Source organism: Mustelus asterias, chromosome 8 (assembly GCF_964213995.1).
Source record: "Mustelus asterias chromosome 8, sMusAst1.hap1.1, whole genome shotgun sequence".
In the NCBI taxonomy this organism is placed as follows: domain Eukaryota; kingdom Metazoa; phylum Chordata; class Chondrichthyes; order Carcharhiniformes; family Triakidae; genus Mustelus; species Mustelus asterias.
Genome location: NC_135808.1, coordinates 55,946,259 through 55,968,018, shown reverse-complemented (window position 1 = coordinate 55,968,018; position 21,760 = coordinate 55,946,259). Strand labels below are relative to the sequence as shown.

Here is a 21,760-nt window from a genome sequence, read left to right as displayed (position 1 = left end):
CATCACATTTCTCCCTTAGGGACTTAATCTCCGATGTCAAATGAGTAACTTGGCTCTTCAGCTCGGTGATAGTGTTTCCCCTAAATGCCTCCGAATCCTCAAGCTCCTTCAAACGGTTCTCGTGGGCGACGGTGACACCTTAGAGTGATTTAATAGATGATCCGAGGTCCTCTCTCGGCTCATCTATCTTGGCCTGCAACTCAGTGGCCCACCATCCCAATTCGCTGTCCAATCTTTGCATGGCCTCCACAATAGCTTCCCCTGTCCTTTTGCTCAGCATGCTGGGTTCAGGGATCCCCGTAAGAAGTTTAACAACACCAGGTTAAAGTCCAACAGGTTTATTTGGTAGCAAAAGCCACACAAGCTTTGTGTGGCTTTTGCTACCAAATAAACCTGTTGGACTTTAACCTGGTGTTGTTAAACTTCTTACTGTGTTTACCCCAGTCCAACGCCGGCATCTCCACTTCAGGGATCCCTCCAGGAAAGCGTGGTAGGGACCCCCACCCCCCTCTGCCCCTGTGGTCCCACTCTTCGATTTTGGTTTGCCTCCTGCCAAGGGACAGCGCTCTGAAAGCTTGTGGCTTGTGCTACCAAATAAACCTGTTGGACTTTAACCTGGTGTTGTGAGACTTCTTACTGTTCCTGCCATTTTGCCAGGGCCTGTGGGCTTACCCATTTCCTCCAGCCTGGGGTGCTATTTCTTGGTCCACGTATCAAGCTGTCTCGCTGTTCGATCTATCAGAAATCTTACATGGATTGCTTTTCACCTTACTTCACCGTTAACTGGGCGAACAGAAGCGGCAAAGGGTTCCCAGCCGAGTTGCAACTCTTCTCCCTCACTTTAATTCATCGTTGGTTGGCTGAAAAAAGAAACAGCAGTGTCCCTAGGTGATCTGACAGTTGCAGTTTTTATGACACAGGAATTCTTCCCTGGGCTGCCCCCCTACCCTAAACCAATTCACACTTGACTGAGTGAAAAAACTACAAGATGGTTCCAGGCTGAACTACAAGTCCCAACATGCCCCTCTTTGAACTCCAGCTGCAAAAAAAGCAATCCAAAAGTAGAAATAGCAGCTTGCAATTTGCAGCAGGACCTCAGTGGCTCCTGCTTTCCATTTTAATTCACCCTTTCTTGGGTGAAGAAAGGGCAGAGAGTTTGCAGACAGAGCTGCAATCCACAGCCCCTCTCCCGCTGAGCGCACACAGTAAATTCCAACTGGCAGGAAGCAATCTTAAAAATAACCCTTTCCAGCCAGACTTTCGAAGTTGTCTGTTTGCAACTGCACTCCAGGTATGTTTAAAGCTTGCTTGATGTGCATTAACGTCTCTCCAGACAGACTTCAAGAAGGATCTTGCCACCTGTGGATCATGCTTTCCTCTCACACCAGCGCCATCTTTGATTCTTTGTGAACTAACCTTGCGTGGCTATTCTGCATGCATGAATGTTGGTTGGCAATTCCACTGCACGGGGCATAATACCAAAACAAAAGCCAAATTTGATCCACTGGACAGTGGTCAAGATTAGGAACTCTGTCAAATGTTTATTCTTTAGGCTAGGGTTGCTGAGACCATTTGTTGCCCTTCAACTTTTACTTAGCTAAGAGCAAAATTAGCACATGTTTTAAACTGAATGTGGCCCTTCTGGTCCATGTGGCTTTGTACTACACTGTAATGGTTTACTTTTATTCACAAGCTGATTCTAATCTTAGCTATGCTAGTTAATGGACAGGGCTGAAAGATAGTGTGGGAGCAAAAGAAAGAAACTTGTTGAAAGGTAGAGGAGGTGTGGCTGGAAGTTATTAGGAAAGATGACTTGGGTTGCTGTCCTACATCTTGCAACCAACAACAACAACTTGCCTTTTTATAGTGCCTTTATTATGGTAAAATGTCTCAGTGTTGCATAGGAACGATGATCAAACAAAGTTTGACACTGAACCACATTAGATGTTAGGACAAGTGGCCAAAAGCTTGGTCAAAGTGGCGATTTTTAAGGAGCATCTTAAAGGTGATTTTAAGACCCAGGCTAGAGACTCCAAAAGCTAGAATTTTACCGCCAAGCCTGCCTTGGAATAGGGGCGGGTGCGGCTTGCAGAATGGAATTTTCCGTTGGCCTCAGGCGGGATTTTACAAGCCTCGCCCAAGCAAGGTTGTAAAATACCGGCCAAAGTGTTTTGTGAAATTAACCTAGACCCTAAATTTTACATTTGTTTTTGGCATGGGCGAGCATAATGTGTTTCACTCCAGGTATCATTCAAGTGACCCACTAGGAAGCTTTTATCAAAGTTTATTTAAGAACACAGAATATAATAAAAAGAATTAGCATAACTTTTACCAAGTACAAGACTTAAACATGACACAGTATAACTCTTGTTGTTCCCACTTAAAACAATATCTCACAGGCATACACCCTTTAGAATTAGTTCGCACAAACATCAGTATGCTCATGTGATGCTGAATTTCCAGCTTTGTAACATCTATGGACAGAAATCCAAGCCAGCAGTTTTCAGAGAAGGATATATCCTCAAAACAGCCAAACCTCAGATAGGTAAACCCAGTCTCTGGCTGCTTCCAGTCTCCCGACTTCAGAGAGGGGAAAAGAGAGACTGCTTTCTCTCAACTCAAAAGCAGCATCTAACATAGCAACACTTAGACAGCAAAAACACCAACTCCAGAGAGGGGGAAGACACTGCTATCCTTCTCAGTTCCAAGCAGCTTCTGAAAAATGAAACTAAAAACTGACTTCTCTGTGAAAACACAGCTATCCCTAGCCATATGACCTGACTTGTCAATCATCCCCAATCAAGCTCTACTCTTCTTTGCCATCCAGCGGAACACTGAAACAACAGAACACTGCATTAGTTCAGATTAAAGCCATCATGATGCCAATTATACTGCTTCAGTAACAATAAAGGACACTGGCTACAGACAACACGGGTTCGACAAAATTCCAGGGACTACTAAAACATCCTGTAGAGAAACATGATTAAAATACATTTCTTAAAGGCACAATACCGTCACAGTGAAAAGGGAGACAGGGCGGTTTAAGGAGGGAATTCTAGAACATTGGGCCCCGGCAGCTAAAGGCACAGCTAACACTGATGGATTGGTTAAAATTGGGGATGTGGAAGAGGCCAGAATTGATGGAGAACAGGTATCTGATAAGGTTAAAAGGCAGGAGGATGTGAGAGGAATTGGCCTTGAAGGAATTTAGAAACAAGGATGAAAATTTTAAAATTAAGGTATTGCTTGACTGGACACCAGGGATGATGTGTGAATGGGACTTGGTGTGAGCTTTGATATTCACAGAAGAATTTTGGATGAGCGTTTGTGGTAGGTGGAAAGTGGGAGTCTGATCAGGGTGAGTTGGAAAATTCAAATGCAGAGATACAAAGGCATGGGTGAAGGTTTCAGCAGCAGATAAACCAGAGATGTAACTGCATCTGTGGAGTCCTGGAAGCTGTCCACGGGTTACACTTTCACCTGACTGCTTAGCCATGATTTGGGTAGATGAGAAAGGAGGGAAAGCAACATGTTAAATAAAGGAGAGTTTTGATGACAGCTAAGAATTGGTTTGGGGCAAATTTTGGTAACAAATTCTGATTTACTGCATTTCAGGAAAGGTTAAAAAAAGCATTGGTCCATGGTAGGTACAATGGACCAGAGGACCAGTGCTATGTTTCTTTACTACTACCATCACCATTCCTCTTTGCTTATTGTTCCATGACATCATTGGTATTTATTCTGCCTCTGCCCTCTAACCTATTACATTTTAAAATCCATCATAGTTCTGCCTCTCCCTTTCGGAAGAAGAATCTTGGGGCGATTGTCCTGGCCCGCTGCGCTGCTCAAGTACTGCAGCAGGCTGGGAGACATCAGCGGGGGGCCTGTAGCGGGACATTGCGAGCGGCGTCCGGCTGATCGCCAGTCCCTTAGCATGAGGCTGATTGCCATGTTGAAATTGCAATTTCAATATGATTAGCGAGCCCAGGATGGTATTCTCTGGGCTCACTAGTGTCTCCCCCTGCCGGGAGAATTTCCCACCAATGGGGATTAAAGCTCGTCCCCATCATGGAGGACCAGGCGTAACCACCCCCTGGTGAGGCTTCCCCTGGGAGGTTGGGGGCAAGGGGGTGCTCCTTGGGCAGTGCCAGCCTTGCATTCTGGGACTGCCCACCAGGCAGTGCCAAGGGGATGGGGCCAACTGGGAGCGGGGCCTATTGAGGGCCGATCAATCAGGGGAAGCACGCTGTGCATTCTGCAATGGGAGAGAAGGAGAGAAGGAGTGTGCGATCAGGGTTGGACATGGAATGGGGATTGAGATTGGGGCTGCATATGGGGCGTGGAGATCGGAGCTGGCCTTGGGGGGCTGGCAGGGGGGTCGGGTAGGCTGCCGATTGGGGGCAGGGTTGGAAAGCTAGCTATTGGGGTGGGGGAAGAAATCAGGAGGCGGCAATCGGTGGGGCTCTGCTCCATATGCCCCATGCCCAATGGGTAATGCCAAGGTGCCCCCAAGGGGCAAAGTGCCAATGCCCAGAGGGCACCGTGGCACTTTAGGCTACCCCACTCGCCACCCGACCCTGCCGTGGGGGGCCCCCAATTGCCCCCCTTCACTCCAGCGGGTCGGGCCGCTAGTTCCCCGAAAGTAGAGAGCTACCCTAAACCCCTCTGGAGTGAAATGCTCTGGCGGGGGGAGATGCTAGCGGGCCAGGAGTCTCGGGCCTGCTAATAGCATTTGAATTAGATTAAAATGAGCATTTAAATATTTACCGGCCTCCCTGCCAAATTCCGGCGCAGAGCAGATGCTGCCGGAGATGCTATTGCGGTGGGAACGCATGCTCGAATCCTGTGCATTGCCAGCCGCGAGAGTCCCCTGACCCACTGAGCTAAAGAATTAGCGTAGCGGGATGGGAGAATCACCCCCGTTAACTCTGTTTTCTCTCTGTTTCTACAGATGCTACCAGAATTGTTGAGTTTTTCCAGCATGTTCTGTTTTTATTTCAGGTGTCCAGCATCTGCAGTAGTTTACAGTTTAAACTGTCACAGTTAACCCTCTGATTTCAGCTTCTCTGTCGTTTGGCCATTCACACCTTCTATTGTCTCTATGGATTGCCATTAGCATCTTTGGACTGCTCCATTTGCCCCTTGGGGGCACCTTGGCATTACCCATTGGGCATGGGGCATATGGAGCAGTCCAAAGATGTGCGGGTTAGCTTGATTGGCCAGGTTAAAATTGCCCCTTAGTGTCCTGGGATGCGTAGGTTAGAGGGATTAGCGGGTAAATGTGTAGGGATATGGGGGTCGGGCCTGGGTGGAATTGTGGTCGGTGCAGACTCGATGGGCCGAATGGCCTGTTTCTGCACTGTAGGGTTTCTATGATTTCTATGATAGCAGCCTTTCCCTTTGTTTTTGTGGCTATGACTCATCTTTCATTCCCTCACCCCCCCCAGTATAAATATTTCCCACTTTCTCTGCCTTTTAGCTTTGACAAAGGGTCATCTGGACTCGAAATGTCAACTCTTTTCTCTCCTTACAGATGCTGCCAGACCTGCTGAGATTTTCCACCATTTTCTCTTTTGATGGACTGAGCACTGTGCCTGGATGGCTAAAACCATCTTCCCTATCTTCCTGTTTTCTCAACTCTCAAATGGCTAATGTTCCAGGGGAGGACAAAGAAAATCTTTCAAAGGCACTTTGGAGCTCTCTATGAAGCATGGCGCCATTGACTTAATGACTGAGGAAGCTTGCTACCAATTGTTTAGAATGCCAACAACTTATTCAAGTTGCATCGTGTTATGTGTGACAATATTTTAAAGGCAGAGTGGATGTAGAGAGAGAATAAAAAGGAAGCAAATCCTGCATCCTAGATCCCACAACTTTGTGGGGTGTCCTGCCCCATGTGTCCAAACATCTGCGGGTTGAGAATCGGTCTGCTCAGTCTTTTTGAAGACCCATGGCAGAAACTTGCAACCCTTATTTATAAAGTTTAAAGTTTATTTATTAGTCACAAGTAAGGCTTACATTAACACTGCAATGAAGTTACTGTGAAATTCTTGGTAGATGTCATCCTGAAATTGAAGGATAGCCCAACAACTCAAGGAGGTACAAGATGGCTGAAGGTGATTTGTAGATGAAGTTGGGGATTTCAAGGTTGAAGCGCTGAAGTTCAGGGCTGCCAAAGACTGGATTGATAGGTGAGTAGGCTACAACAAGGAATGGACTGAGGACATAGACATTTATGTAGGATAGAACTTGAAAGAAGGGCATGGGGCAAGTGAACTGGAGGTGGTTAAAGCCATAATGAGACTTTGAGCAGCAGTTGGGTGATGAATAGACAATGATGAGAGATATTGGATATACTGTCCAACAAGATCAGCAACATTTACCAGTGGTGACAAAAAATGTACCAGTCCAACTGGGGCACAGGAATGCCAAATAGAATTGCAACTTTCTGTAACTACATCCAAATATACCAGGATGAAAGAAGAGCAGCTTAGCTTGTCCCACTCCCCCAGCATTTTCGCACAGACCTGCCATTTTTTTCTCCTTTGGGTGCTAATCCATTTCACTTTTGAAAGCCAGAATTGAATGTACGCCTACCACCCTTTCAGGCAATGCATTCCAAATCATCTTACAAGAGTGAAAGAGGTAGCCAGGGGGACAAAGAAATGGCTGACCAACTGAATACATATTTTGGTTCTGTCTTCACAAAGGAGGAGACAAATAACATACCAGAAATGTTGCGGAACACAGGGTTCAGTGAGAGGGAGGAACTGAATGAAATCAATACCAGTGGAGAAATGGTGTTGGGGAAATTGATGGTATTGAAGGCCAATAAATCCCCAGGCCTATGGCCTATCCCCAGAGTTATGGGTTCTGTCAGTATTTCAGCAATAATACTAAAGATGTGTGATCCAGAACTTGCCACGTCACTAGCCATGCTGTTCCAGTACAACTACAACACTGGCATCTCCCCAGCAATGTGGAAAATTGCTTAGATATGGCCTGTACACAAGAAATTGGACCAATCCAATCCAGCCAATTAACAGTGCAATGAAAGCAGCACTTACTCAATAATAACCTGCTCACAAACGTACAGTTAAGGTCACTCAGCACCTGACCTCATGGCAGCTTTGGTTCAACCATGGACAAAAGAGCTGAATGCCAGATGTGAGGTGATTGTGACTGCCCTTGTCATCAAGGCAGCATTTGACTGAGTGTAGCATCAAGGAGCCCTGGCAAAATTGGAGTCAATGGGAATTGGGGAAAACCCTTTGCTGGTTGGAGTCATACCTGACACAAAGGAAGATGGTTGGGGGGTCAATCACCTCAGCTCGAGGACATCACAGTAGCAGTTCTTCAGGGTAATGTCATAGGCCCAACCATCTGCTTCATCAATGACCTTCCTTCCATCATAAGGTCAGAAGTGGAGATGTTCACTGATAACTGCATCATGTTCAGTACATTCGCGACTGCTCAGCGACTGAAGCAGTCCATGTCCAAATGCTGCAAGACCTGGACAAATGCAGGGTTGAGGTGACAATTGGCATTCATCCAAGTGTCAGGCAATGACCATCTCCAAAAAGAGAGGATCACCCCTTGACGTTCAGTAGCATTAGCATGGCTGAATCCTCCTCTATCAATATCTTGGGAGTAACCACTGACCAGAAACTGAACTGGAATAGCCATATAAATACTGTGGCTACCAGAGAAGGTCAAAGGGAATCCTGCAGCAAGTGACTCACCCCCTGACTCTCCAAAGCCTATCCACCATCTACGAGGTACACGTCAGGAGTGCACTGGAATACTTTCCACTTGCCTGGATGAATGCAGTTCCAACAATACTCAAGAAGCTCAACACAATTCGATAAAGCAGCCCGTTTGATTGCTACCCTAGCACAAACATTCATTCCCTCCACCACTGATGAAACGTGGCAGCAGTGTGTACCATCTGCAAGGTGCACTTCAGGAACTCATCAACGTTCATTAGACAGTACCTTCCATACCCACGGTGACTACCATCTAGAACAGTGGTTCCCAACCTTTATACTATAAACCTTTTGAGGCATATCTCCTATTTTCTCCAACTGAACTGCCCGCTTGCAAAATACTTTTTATCATTAAAGCCTTTTAAAAACATGTCAAGCCACAATTTAATCCAATTTTCATTTGTTTAAGAAGGTTACTGTGAAAGCCATATCACTATTTGCATGCCAAATACAATATTGGAGCCTGTTTCTCCTTTTCTTAACTTTATTTGTCCCTGTTTCTTAACTCTTCTTCCCTCACTGGGAGTTTTTAAAAAATCTTCTTCCCATCTTCTCTCCTTTTTTTCCCCAACCTTTCCCTGTCTCCCTCACTTCTCCCAGGATTTTGCACACGTTTTGTGTTTTTGCACAGGCCTTTGTCTTCAACTCTGTAGTTGGCATTTCCAATTCAAAAAAACTTGGTATCTATTCTGCATGCATCATGCGCGGTTTAGAATGTTTTATGTTGGTAATCCGAACCATGCGTGCAATGCCCGAGAAAGGGCATGCTCCTGACCAATATTAACAAATCGGAACCCCACATGAACGGCCCATCCCCAGCTGGCGCATGCACAGTTTGGATTACCAATATAAACAATTTGAACTGCGCATGTGCGGCCCATTCCCAGCCAGTGCATGCGTGAGAGGCCCGAGGTTCATTGGAACACGGAAATGCCCACCATGGAGCTGAAAGTGAAGAATATCTTTAGTTTATTTACATTAATGTTTAATAATTTTTATCTTATTTTGTGGCATACTTGTGGGGCCTTCATGGCACACCAGTGTGCTGTGGCACCTCAATTGGGAATCTCTGATCTAGAAGAACAAAGTAAGAAGTTTAACAACACCAGGTTAAAGTCCAACAGGTTTATTTGGCTACCAAATAAACTTGTTGGACTTTAACCTGGTGTTGTTAAACTTCTTACTGTGTTTACCCCAGTCCAACGCCGGCATCTCCACATCTAGAAGAACAAAAGCAGCAGATACCTGGAACACCACCACCTGGAGTTCCCCTCCAAGTCACTCACCATCCTGATTTGGAAATATATTGCCTTTCCTTTACTGTCGCTGGGTCAAAATCCTGGAATTCTCTCCCTAACAGCACTGTATGTACACCTCGGACTGCAATGGCTCAAGAAGACAGCTCACCACCTCCTTCTGAAGGGCAACGAGGGATGGGCAATAAACGCTGGCCTGGTCGATGACGCCCACAGTCTGTGAATTAATTTTTAAAAAAGTAATTCGGTGCTACCAATTATTCATCTGTTGAACAATTGATGGAAAATCTAAAATAAACTTAACTGTGGGTTCTCTGCAACATGTGGACTAAATCCTTGGATGGATGAATTGTGACAAAGATATATTTGAAATTACATATAGGCTCTATATGCAGTTCTGGAAAGCAAAGGACTTTATACAAGGCCAAATATATTTTATTATTTTAATGCAAAATTCGTTTATTGAAGTTAATGAGAAATTACAATTAAAACAAATTTGTGCAGATCAGTTATAGTTCTTGTTTGATAATTGTTCACATGTTTACCAGGTGATCATTTTCTTTAATGTTTCGTATAGGTTTTCACTTCGTACTTGTTAAAGCAGTAAATTTATACACTATTTTCACTAGGTGGCAGTAATTTCTTAGATATAGTTGGTTTAATCCCTTTAATCTCAGGCAAACTAACACCGTAAAAGTACCATTAAATATATAAATGGCATATTTAAAAAAATCACGATGTTTTGGTCTATAAACTGTGACAAGAGAAATCTTACATGGTTCATATAATAGGTTGAAAGGGCATTTCAGAAGTAAGCAAATGTCCCACTGGATTGAGCACTGATGTGAGCTATAAAGTTTAAAGTTTATACATCAGTGTCACAAGTAGGCTTACATTAACACTGCAATGAAATTACACTCCGGCGCCTGTTCAGATACACTGAGGGAGAATTTAGCATGGCTAATGCACTTAACCAGCACATCTTTTGGACTGTGTGCCGAAACTGGAGCACCCGGAGGAAACCCACGCAGATATGGGGAAAACGTGCAGACTCCGCACAGACAGTGACCCAAGCCAAGAATCGAATCCGGATCCCTGGCACTGTGAGGCAGCAGTGCTAACCACTGTGCCATCGTGCCGCTCCATGAGATGAACATCTTTCCATCTGTGTTTGATGCTCTTTTGCAGTTTCCTGTTATGAATTAGTTAGACATACAACACTTGAGCTTGAAAAAGCCACTAAATGCAGAGCAAGCAGAAAGGGACCCAGTGAGGTTGGAATTTCAGCCAGACTGCTCAAACATTGTCAGACCTTCATGAGCTTCGCTATCAGGAGGTAGGTTCCATTCCACAGGAGATGCGGGACACAAAAATCACCACATTATTACAGAAACAAACACAACGGAGAAAATTCCAAAGCTACAGGAGCATCTTCATCACTAACGTTACTGGGAAGGCCATCAGTAAGGTCATGCATAACATATTCTATCTTGTTCCAGATGCAGTGTATTCAAAACCACAGTACATTTTTTTGCACTAGCATGTCCACAGTGGACATGACCATCTCCATATGACACAGTAAGAGAAGTGCAGGGAACAGAATATACCTCTTTGCCTTACTTTTGTAGATCTCACTAAAACATTCAACATCATCAACGGGGCAGGACTTTACAAGGTTTTGGGGAAGTTGGCCGACCCCAAAGCTCCTCAGTCTCATCCATTTCTTGCTTGTCAGCATGCACATACTGTATAGTTTTACGGTAACATTTCTGACAGTTTCAGGGTGGGGAATAGAGTGAAATAGGGATGTGTTCTTGCTATAACGTTAGGTCAGATGGCAAGCTCGTCAATCTATCCAGACTGAAAATAAGGACAAAAATAGAGCATGTCTTGGCCAGAAAGCCCTAACACACTGATCATGCCACGCTGTTCGCTCATTCAGAAACTCGGCTACAAAGACTCATGGATTGTCTCTCTCATGCCTGTAACTTGTTCTCCCTGATTATAAATGTCAAGAAAAGATGTGGTCATGTTCCAAGGTATAACATCTCCACTCCAGATTGCACAAAATAACACACCACTGGAATGGTTAGCAAATTCTGCAACCTGGGCCCACAAATTTGGATCGTTTGTTGATTACCGTAATCAGTATACATGCATTGGGAAAGCAGCTGTTGCCTTTGGCCGACTCATAAAATGTGCAGGGAGTGCTCTTAGGACTGAGATCTGAGTTTATGAGGCCTGTGTTCTTAGCACCTTGTACGCCTGTGAAAGATGGACGACTTTGGTCATGAAGAAAGAAGCTCAACAAATTCACCGTCATGCATTCTGGAATGGAAAGAGAGAATCATGAGTACAGCAGTCCTCTCAAAGGCAAATCTCCCAAGTATGTTGGCACTCATCAAGCAGAGGTGATTTTGCTGGTTCAGGTAGGTTCACAGGATAGAATGCAGTTCGATACCTTCGGATTTTCCGTATGGTGTGGTAGCCAGAGCCACACAACCAATAGACATGCAAACTCCACTTCAAGTATGTATGCAACTGTGACATTTTCTTTTGTATGGCTAAATAGAGAGCAACAACTATAATTTTACATATTATGTCAGGTGCGGCTGTGTGTATCACTGTTACTGCCTTCATATTGATGAGTTGGGATTGAGTCATTGTGTTCCATGGTCTGTTCTGGGTGACCACAGTTGCACACGAGAGATATTAATTTTCGATTTGTGCATTCGGTATCTGCATCTGCCATGCTTTGTACTGAACACCGCATCACTGGAACACTACATTTTCACAAAAAACTCGAATATTATCCGAACATCATCAAAAATGGAAACTTAACTCTGAGATAGGCATTTTTTGGTAGAAAATCAAAACATGCCATTAAAAACTCAAATTATTGGAAATTTATAAAATCCATTTGAGAAACGATATTCCAGCGATATTTAATGTTTTGAGGAAGGAAGATATAGCCAAAATCATTGAGAGAAATTGAATTTGAGATCATTCAAGTTGTATGTTTCATGTGGTAAAGTATTGGGAAGTGAATACTTCCAGATAAACTGGGTTCACTGGCCACTTCTAAACTGTTGTATCTTTGAGAATGGAATTAAATTAGAATGGATTTAGTAAGTATGTTGGGAATTTAAGTGCATAGATATTATACTCTGTGGTAATGTTACAGTTTAAATATAAAACTCTTCTTGAGGAAACATATTCAGGCGCATGCAATTAATAGTTTGCCATTGTGTAAGCTTTTTGTGTACAATAATTGGGAGTCAACTTTCCTCTCAATTGAATCATTTAAAATCATCAGCTTCTTTGGCAATTTATGGCAGCTGTTTTGTCGGCATAAATTTGAGGTGCTAATTTGCTTTTTAGTCATTCAGCTGGTCACAGAAGAAAAAATTAAGTACTTGGATTTGTCTGATTACATTATGCACCTCTTTTTAAAGTAAGGTGCTTAATAAATAAGGAGTTTGAGCTACCCTGATAGAAATCTTGTAACTGTGCTATTTCTTTGTGTTGAAGGAGTGATGAAGGTCCCATCCTGACCATGAGCTTTCCATAGTGCTGCTGTGGTGGTTGGCATAGGAAGTATGGACCTGACCAACGGACAGTCGAGCACCATATATTTTACAGCCACTGCTTCGGAGGTAAGGCTTCCATTTATTCTTTGAAATCTCACACAACCATCTGTGTTTATGTTTTTCTTATTCTCTAATTTTCAGTCCTTGGAAGTTTCAAATAGGCTTTTCATAATGGTGCCTATTAGTATTGGTGAACAAGCCCTAATAGCAACTTGTATTTGCACCCATAACATAGTCAAGCATCCTGAAGCATTTTACAGGAGTGTTATCAAAAGAAACGTGACATTTGGGCCAGATGAGGAGAGGTTTGGGTGGATTTGGTTAAACAGGTTTTAGAAAATAAATTTTTAAAATGTCCAAATGGAAATGATGGACTCAGGACAGGGGCAGCAGCCAACAAGCACTGTGAATGGACACAGGGAAAATTTAGAGTTGTAGGCCTAGTTACATAGCAATTATTAGGATGCGTTTATCCTCCTAAATGGTCGGGGGGTGGGAATAGAGAGGAAACAATAGGAAGCAATCCAGAGATTCTGGAGTGGGATGAAATTGATATGGGTAGGATGAAGTTGGCACTAAGCAACAATAAACTCATGTCCATGTTCAGAAATAGGTATGGTGGGCAGTTCAAGTCCAGGAGTTATTTTAAGTGTGTGATATCAAATGGGCGCACTGATACTTCCACAAAAATAAAAAATCATGATGTTATGATCCAAACTGACGTTACCGCTGGACAAATCAGATCCCAGGATGGAACCCGGCCTGATAGATCCTAATTTTTTGTTCTTGTTTAGAAACGTAGAGTGTGGCTACTAAACAGAGTCAAAAAAGTCTGCTAATGGCCTTTTAAAAAAGGATAAAACATTTATTGAACCAGAAATGATTAATTATATTGCAATATCATTTGTCCCACATATATTTTATAAATATATCCCGATTTCTAAGGTTATTACAAGTTATAAATTCTATTTTGTACTCCTATGTTATACAGTCCATGAACTAAAAGGCGAAATGTGGTTGGTTACCACGTCCCGAAACCAAGTGATAGGTGCAACCATAGCAACTTCAATGGATCTCTCATCAACTCCACCCACTGCCGCACAGATGCTTGTCACACTGTGAGCCAGTTGGTCTCCAGAAACTCTGTCTTTCATGTAAATGTTTCCAATATCCACTCATGAAGACCCTGCCTTGGAATCTCCTCCCTGAAGACATTTTCTCTCAAGCATCTTCAAAAAGTATCTACTTCCAGGGTTTTGAACTCTCCTTCCAATGTACCTATTCCCTGGTTCACCATGATTATTCAAGCTTGGCCTTCTGTGCACCCTCTCAGATACTCATCCGTACTAACAGAACACCACTGCATCTCAGGCCCATAGTAAGGAGTCACCAACTTTTGGCTATCACCTCAGATCTTCTGGCTTCTTGCAAGCCCTTTGTGCTCTATTTCCTGCCACTTTCTCTCTTTATTTTGGAAACTTCTCTGCTCTCTAACTGAAATGCACAGGATCTGTGTTTAATTCCTGTTCTTGTTCCTTAACTTAGCTATCCCTGGTTTTTGGGGCTTCCTTCCTTTCTTCTGGGAAATGTAGTCTCCGAAGCTCCTGACCTTTTGTGCCTCTCTGTGCAATGGCAGTTTCTTCTAGGTCACCTGACCCTCGCTTTTGTGCTGTTTCACTTTCTGTTTCAGGGCTCTTCCTTTTTCTCTTCTGCACAAATGCAGGGTCCCCTTCAAGTGAGAAGAAACAGAAAAGAACCAACTGTGCACATGCTTTACAAGGATCCTGACGAAGCTCTGGTTGACACATGAGCAGAACCACTGAAGCTTAAAAAGGGAATGATCTACATATGTGCAGCAGTTTCAAGGGGCTAGCGCATGTGCAGAAACTGCTGAGACTGACTGAGCTGTAGTTCCCAGTCTCCGAAGGCCCAAACTTGATTTTTTTTCTTCCTCTGGGGTCCGTCACTATAAGATATTCTGAATCGGTTGCAAGGCGGCCAAAGAAATGGTCATCATAAAATCCAGAAACATTGGAGAAATATACTCTGGCCCATGAAGTGAACCATGGAGTATAATTGAAGCTGAAAAACAAGTAAAACCAGTCACAGGCTCAGCAGTTGATAGTAGTGGGGAGCAAGGCTGAATGGATTACAAAGGATAAAAGGCACGGAAATGGGTCATTCGGCTCAACCAGTCCATTGCCAGTATTTATTTTCCACTCCATCCTCCTCCCATCTTTTCTCGGCTAAGTCTACTATTGCAACTATCCCATTTTCCCTCATATGCTTGTCTGGTTTCCCCTTCAATGCATCCATACAGTTCACTCCAGCAATTCCCAGTGGTAGTGCACTCCACATTCTTCCCATTCTTGGGGTGAAGAAGTTTCTTCTGAATTCCCTGTTGGATTTCTTGGTGATTGTCTTATACTAATGGCCTATTGTTATGCTGTTCTGAATATCTCCTCTGTCAAAATCTTGTATAATTTTAAAGACCTCTATTTAGGTCACCTCACTCTCAGCCTTATGAGGTAAGATTCCGAGCCTGTCAGCCTTTTCCTGATATGTATACCCATGCATTTCTGGTATCATCTTTTGATTAAGTTAACTGTCAATCACTATTAACTAGTGTATTCTCCATGGGGATGCCTCTACCAATCATAGTCCACTTGCCAAACAATCAGCACTCTTTCTCATACAATACAAATTTGTTGTTATCCCTTTTATTGGTATTTTTGCAAATTATCCTGTTGAGTGCAAGTTGAAAAGCTTTGGAAAAAAGTCTCTCTTTTTCAGCAACACTTGCTATCATCTTGGCATACATTGGCTTATTGTTAGGCAAAACTAGTGGAAAATCATGTGCTCCATTTTACTTTGAATAGTTTAAAACACAATGCTTGGATAAAACCTCACAATCATAACAGCATCCTCTTCAGTGCCTATTTTTACACTGTGGAGACCTGAACTGCTTGCAGGACTCTAAATGTGATGTGATGACATTTTTAGATAAACTTGTATTTTTTGAGATAGACCCTAAGGAAGATTGAGAAAGTAAACTAACCTTTCCAGGGTTAGACTGAAATGGAGAATTAGAAACCAAAACTTCTGGTTAAAACCATATAAAAGGAGACAGAGCTATCAGGTCTCAGTATAAGTTAATGAGTCCAGCGATGCAGTACAGGCAAGCTGAAGAAGACAGTCTAGATCCAGCGCTGTGGTATTGTTACTGGACTAGTAATCCATAGACCCAGGGTAATGCTTTGGGAGCCCAGGTTCAGATCTCACCATGGAAGCTGATGGAATTTAAATTCATTAAAAATCTGGACGTAAAAATCTAATAATGACTATGAAGCCATTGTTGATTTTTGTAAAAACCTATCTGGTCTACTTAAATCCTTCTGAGAAGGAAATCTGCTGTCCTCACTTGGTCTGACCGATATGTGACCGATATCCACAGCAATGTGGTTGACTCTTAACTGCCATTTGAAACGGCCTACTCAGTTAAAGGGCAGCTACAGATGGGCAATATATGCTGGCCATGCCAGCTACGCCTGTATCCCTTAAAAGAATAAAAAGAGCTGAGAATAAACAAATACACAGTTGCTGCAGCTATTTCTATGACTTGAAGGTAGCATTTGTGAATCTATGCAAAGTAATCTGAATTGAGGAGATTCTGTAGATATGTGCCATTTTTAGCAAAGTCTGTAGCCGTTGAATTCGTGTTAGTTGTGAGCTGTTGTTGACTGGGGGTCAGGCTACCGCTGAGAAGAAGAGGAGCTGAAATTCTTTGTGAGGAAGAGAGAGTTTTAAAAGACGTTGTTGACTGATTTTGGTGTCTTGCATGCTGAATAGACTGCCAAGCAAATTCATAAGATCTGTCTTAGTTGTATGTCATTTATTGTGTAATTTGCAGTTGATAATCAACCACAATTTTCCTGCTAAATCATGTATAATGAATGATCACTTTGGCTTTTCTTGTGTAGGTGATTAACTCAGATAGCATTTAGTGTTTACTTTGTTTGACTCTTGTATAGTAAAATAACTTGTTTTAAACTGGGGAATTGCATGGGTTCATTCTTTCAGCAACTAACTGGGATTTCTAATTCCTGCTATTTGTTTAAAAAAATTATTGGGCTTTACCGAGATAGTAAAGGTGGCCTAACCAAGGGTCAGTATTACTTCTCTACGTGGGGGCATCTTTCAGCATCTGGAGGTGTCTGTTGCGATCCTCCTCATCTGATCAGATCCTGTGTATATGGAGGGCTTGTCCATAGGGGATGGCTTCTTTAACGTGTTTAGGGTGGAAGCTGGAGAAGTGGAGCATCGCGAGGTTATCCGTGGGTTTGCGGTACAGTGAAGTGCTGAGGTGACCGTCCTTGATGGAGATGCGTGTGTCCAAGAATGCAACCGATTCCGGAGAGTAGTCCATGGTGAGTCTGATGGTGGGATGGAACTTGTTGATGTCATCATATAGTTGTTTCAGTGATTGTTCACCACGAGTCCAAAGGAAGAAAATGTCATCGATGTATCTAGTGTATAGCATCGGTTGAAGGTCTTGTGCGGTGAAGAGGCCTTGTTTGAACCTGTACATGAAGATGTTGGCAAGATGCTCACTTTTCACGATGCTCCACTTCTCCAGCTTCCACCCTAAACACGTTAAAGAAGCCATCCCCTACGGACAAGCCCTCTGTGTACATAGGATCTGCTCAGATGAGGAGGATCGCAACAGACACCTCCAGACGCTGAAAGATGCCCTCATAAGAACAGGATATGGCGCTCGACTCATCGATCGACAGTTCTGACACGCCACAGTGAAAAACCGCACCGACCTCCTCAGAAGACAAACACGGGAGACGTTGGATAGAGTACCCTTTGTCGTCCAGTACTTCCCCGGAGCGGAGAAGCTACGACATCTTCTCCAGAGCCTTCAACATGTCATTGATGAAGATGAACATCTCGCCAAGGCCATCCCCACACCCCCACTTCTTGCCTTCAAACAACCGCACAACCTCAAATAGACTATTGTCCGCAGCAAACTACCCAGCCTTCAGGAGAACAGTGACCACGACACCACACAACCCTGCCACAGCAACCTCTGCAAGATGTGCCGGATCATCGACACGGATGCCATCATCTCACGTGAGAACACCATCCACCAGGTACACGGTACAAACTCTTGCAACTCGGCCAACGTTGTCTACATGATACACTGCAGGAAAAGGATGTCCCGAGGCATGGTACATTGGGGAGACCATGCAGGCGCTACGACAGCGGATGAATGAACACCGCTTGACAATCACCAGGCAAGAGTGTTCTCTTCCTGTTGGGGAACACTTAAGCGGTCACGGGCATTCAGCCTCTGATCTTCGGGTAAGCATTCTCCAAGGCGGCCTTCACGACACACGACGGCGCAGAGTCGCTGAGCAGAAACTGATAGCCAAGTTCCGCACACATGAGGATGGCCTCAACCGGGATCTTGGGTTCATGTCATACTGTCTGTAACTCCCATGACTTGCCTGGGCTTGCAAAATCTCACTAACTGTCCTGCCTGGAGACAATACACATCTCTTTAACCTGTACTTAACGCTCTCTCCACTCACATTGTCTGTACCTTTGAGACTTGATTACCCTGTAAAGACTCACGTTCCAACCGTTATTTTGTAAATTGAGTTTGTGTCTTTATATGCCCTGATTGTGAATAGAACTCCCACTCACCTGACGAAGGAGCCGCAAGCGCTCCGAAAGCTAGTGGATTTTGCTTCCAAATAAACCTGTTGGACTTTAACCTGGTGTTGTGAGACTTCTTACCGTGTTTACCCCAGTCCAACGCCGGCATCTCCATTGCATGATGTTACCAGTTCTCCTTTTGTTCTCTCTCTTACAGTCATTATTCTACATTATTTCAGAGAGCGCCCATTCACATTCATTGGTTAATTAAACACATTTGCAGAGGTGGCTGGCACTAATTGGTTCTGACCTCTGATAATGCAGTGGACACGAATTGGTGGTCTTTGCCAAGGTTAGCTGATCACGAGCTGTGAATGTGTGCAGCACGTTTCAGCATATTGTAACACTAACATGCCCCAGCACAAGTAAAACCTGAGACCTCAGCAGGATTTATCCTATGAGAAAATGTTAGTTCAAATACACTGTAGAAAATGTTATAAAAATTATAAAGAAACAATAAAAAAAGTTGGCTTCTCACACCGCTGTCTGCTTTCTGTCTTGAAGCCAGGTCCCAATCCATTTGGTCACTTGTTTCTTGTTTGCACATTTTCTGACCTGATTCATGGAATACTTTACCAATTGTATCTGAAGATGCAGATAAATTATATCTGTTGCATTGTCATTGTTGATTCTCTCTTTTCCCTTGTCAAAAAAGTCAGAGGTTGGTCAAGCATAATTTTCGCTTTTGGATTCAATGTTGATCATGTGTTATTATAATTCTCATTTCTGGATGTTCTTCTCTCTCCTTTTACCATAGAAACATAGAATCCCTACAGTTCAGAAGGAGGCCATTCAGCCCATCAGACCTGCACTGGCAACAATCCCACCCACATATTTACTCTGCTAATCACTTTGACACTAAGGCAATTTAGCATCAACCTAGAAGACACGTCTTTGGAATGTGGGAGGAAACCGGAGCACCCGGAGGAAACCCATGTAGACACGGGGAAAATGTGCAAACTCCACACAGTCACCTGAGGCCAGAATTGAATCCAGGTCCCTGGCGCTATGGGGAAGCAGTGCTAACCACTGTGCCACCCCTTAGTAAGAATTCCATTAATTTTCCTACCACAGATGTGAACCTGACAGATATATAATTCCCCGAACATGTTCTGGCTTCTTTCTTAAATATAGGAATTACATGAGCTATCTGTCCATTCTCTGGTATCAGAGAAGATGCAAATGAATATTATGCAATCATCAGCAAACCTCCCCATCCTGATGTTATGATGGAAGGGAGTCATTGATGAAGCAGCTGAAGATGGTTGTGCCTCGGACACTATCCAGAAGAACTCTTTCCTAGGACTGAGATAATTGACCTCCAATAACCACAACTATTTTCCTTTGTGCCAGGTATAACTCCAACTAGGGGAAATGTTTTCCCCCTTATTCCCACTGACTCCAGTTTTACTAGGGCGCCTTGATGCCATATTTGGTCAAGTTCTGTTTTGATGTCAAGAGCATCTTGCTTCTGGAGTTCAGCTCTTCTGTTCAAAGCTGTAATGAGGTCAGGAGGTGGGTGGCCCTGTTGGAACTGAAACTAAGCATCAGTGAGCAGGTTGTTGCTGAATAAGTGCTGCTTGATAGCACTTTCCATCACTTTGCTGAAGTGATAGGCTGAAGCTGGCATGGGTCAGTAGGAAACAGTCTTTCTTGTCCAAAATAGTTTTTTCCCTCTTGAAAGCCAGTTTATACATCTTTTTCATCCTGTTTAAACTTTACTCAGATAGTTGAGTCGTTTAATCGCACTTTATCAGGCTTTAGGAATGTCTTATTTCAGAGCAGTGCTGGAGTCATGTCCTGCCAGAGGTAACATGTCTAAGCTATCCTGCTGTGAAAGTTTTCTTTATAAGAGGGTGAGCTATTTCTATAATTAATATAACTGTCGAGATTTTATAAGGTCTATTAAACAGCGATACCTGGAGCATGATAATATATTTTCCTGGATAGTTGAAGCTGCAACAACATTAGAAAATGCTGCACCACCTAGAGTCCATTTGATTGGTGCCTCTCTAATTTACCTCCGTATCCAACTCCTCCAACACCAATGCTTTGTGCGGGAATTACGTATTATTTACAGAATACTTTACAGCAACTTATCAAGGTCTCTTTGACAACATCTCCCAGCCTTGTACTATCCACCGTCAAGGATGAGCAATAGTCACAAGAATGTTGTTAACTGCAAGTTACCCTCTTAAGTAGCAAGCTATTCAGATTTGAACATCTGCTATTTTTTTATCATTGGTTGGTCAGAATCTTGAAATTCCCTGCCTATCATTATTCTGGGAATATCATCACCAGAAGCACTGCAGTGGTTTAAGTAGAAGGGTTAGATGGAATGGACAATAACACTGCAGCTTTGCAAGCATTGCCCTCATCTGGAGAACAATTATATTTTATAAACCTCCAAAACTTTGATACTGAAGTCCAGCTGTCCCATGATCTCTCTGATAGCCTATACAGCAGCACCCACCAACCCCCCCCCCCCTTTTCACTTTTGTTCCCTCTGGTTTTGTTTTTACGCTTTACACATTCTAACACCTGATTCCTAACTGTTACCTGAAGAAGATCCAATTTCCTTAGCTCATGAATGTATCTTATTCCTGCAGAGAAGTAGCAGCTCCGAGTCTCTGAGTGAGAAAGCTTCAAATGACCCCAAGAAAAGTTTTGATGCAGTAGTGTTTGATGTCCTGAAGGTGACACCAGAAGAGTTTGCTGTGAGTATACATGGTGATTATATTCTGTTAACACTAGGCCTGGATTGTGTATAAAACTGAATTGAACAAGAGAAATGCAACTCGTGTAACATTGTTGTCAATTACTAGTGTTATTTTAGAGTCACATATATTGGGGTATGTTAACCTAACAGGATGGAAAATGCAAGGGGTGTGTGGGGTAGAACACTGCCTTTTATTGATCGTACTCTAAAACTATACATTTTTTACACAAAGTAAATTCTTAAAGCTATCCCAGCCTGCCATTTTGGATCATTTTTTCCAGTAGTATCATTTTCTTAGAGAGGTTGCTAATTTTGACATCCTCATTCATTTCAGTAATAAGGCAGTTTGGTGGGCGTGGGGGCTTCTGATCTGAGAGATGCTTCACTTCTTGGGGCAGTGTGCAGGTGATCAGGGGAAGGTGACGGGGAGGGGGTGAGGAGCAGGAAAACACTGTTAAACTGAAAAATATCATGCCAGTAATGTGTTTTCTCGAGCATCAGTTTCTAAGAAAATTTTGAGATGCACTCTTCCTTAAATGGAGATGATCTGGAATCCAAATGATTACTCCCTGTCACTAACAAAATCGAAATCACCTGGGAGAAAGAATATTTTAAATTAAAGTTATAAAATGGGATTATTTGAAGTTTTGAATATTTTGACAAATGTGTGTAAATACGCTTCTTTCTGTGTGCATGAGATTCATA

The 21,760-nt window shown here is 43.2% G+C and overlaps 1 protein-coding gene across 5 annotated transcripts in view; it reads left to right on the top strand.

Moving 5' to 3' along the window:
- ralgps2 (Ral GEF with PH domain and SH3 binding motif 2) overlaps window positions 1-21,760 on the top strand; it is a 515,898-nt gene that overhangs the window by 136,142 nt on the left and 357,996 nt on the right. For all 5 annotated transcript variants that reach the window (XM_078218008.1, XM_078218006.1, XM_078218004.1 and 2 more), the window contains exons 3-4: window positions 12,554-12,678; window positions 20,946-21,053. In XM_078218008.1, coding sequence (XP_078074134.1) covers window positions 12,622-12,678; window positions 20,946-21,053 — 165 coding nt within the window. In that variant the 5' untranslated portion in view covers window positions 12,554-12,621. The remainder of the gene's footprint in view (window positions 1-12,553; window positions 12,679-20,945; window positions 21,054-21,760) is intronic.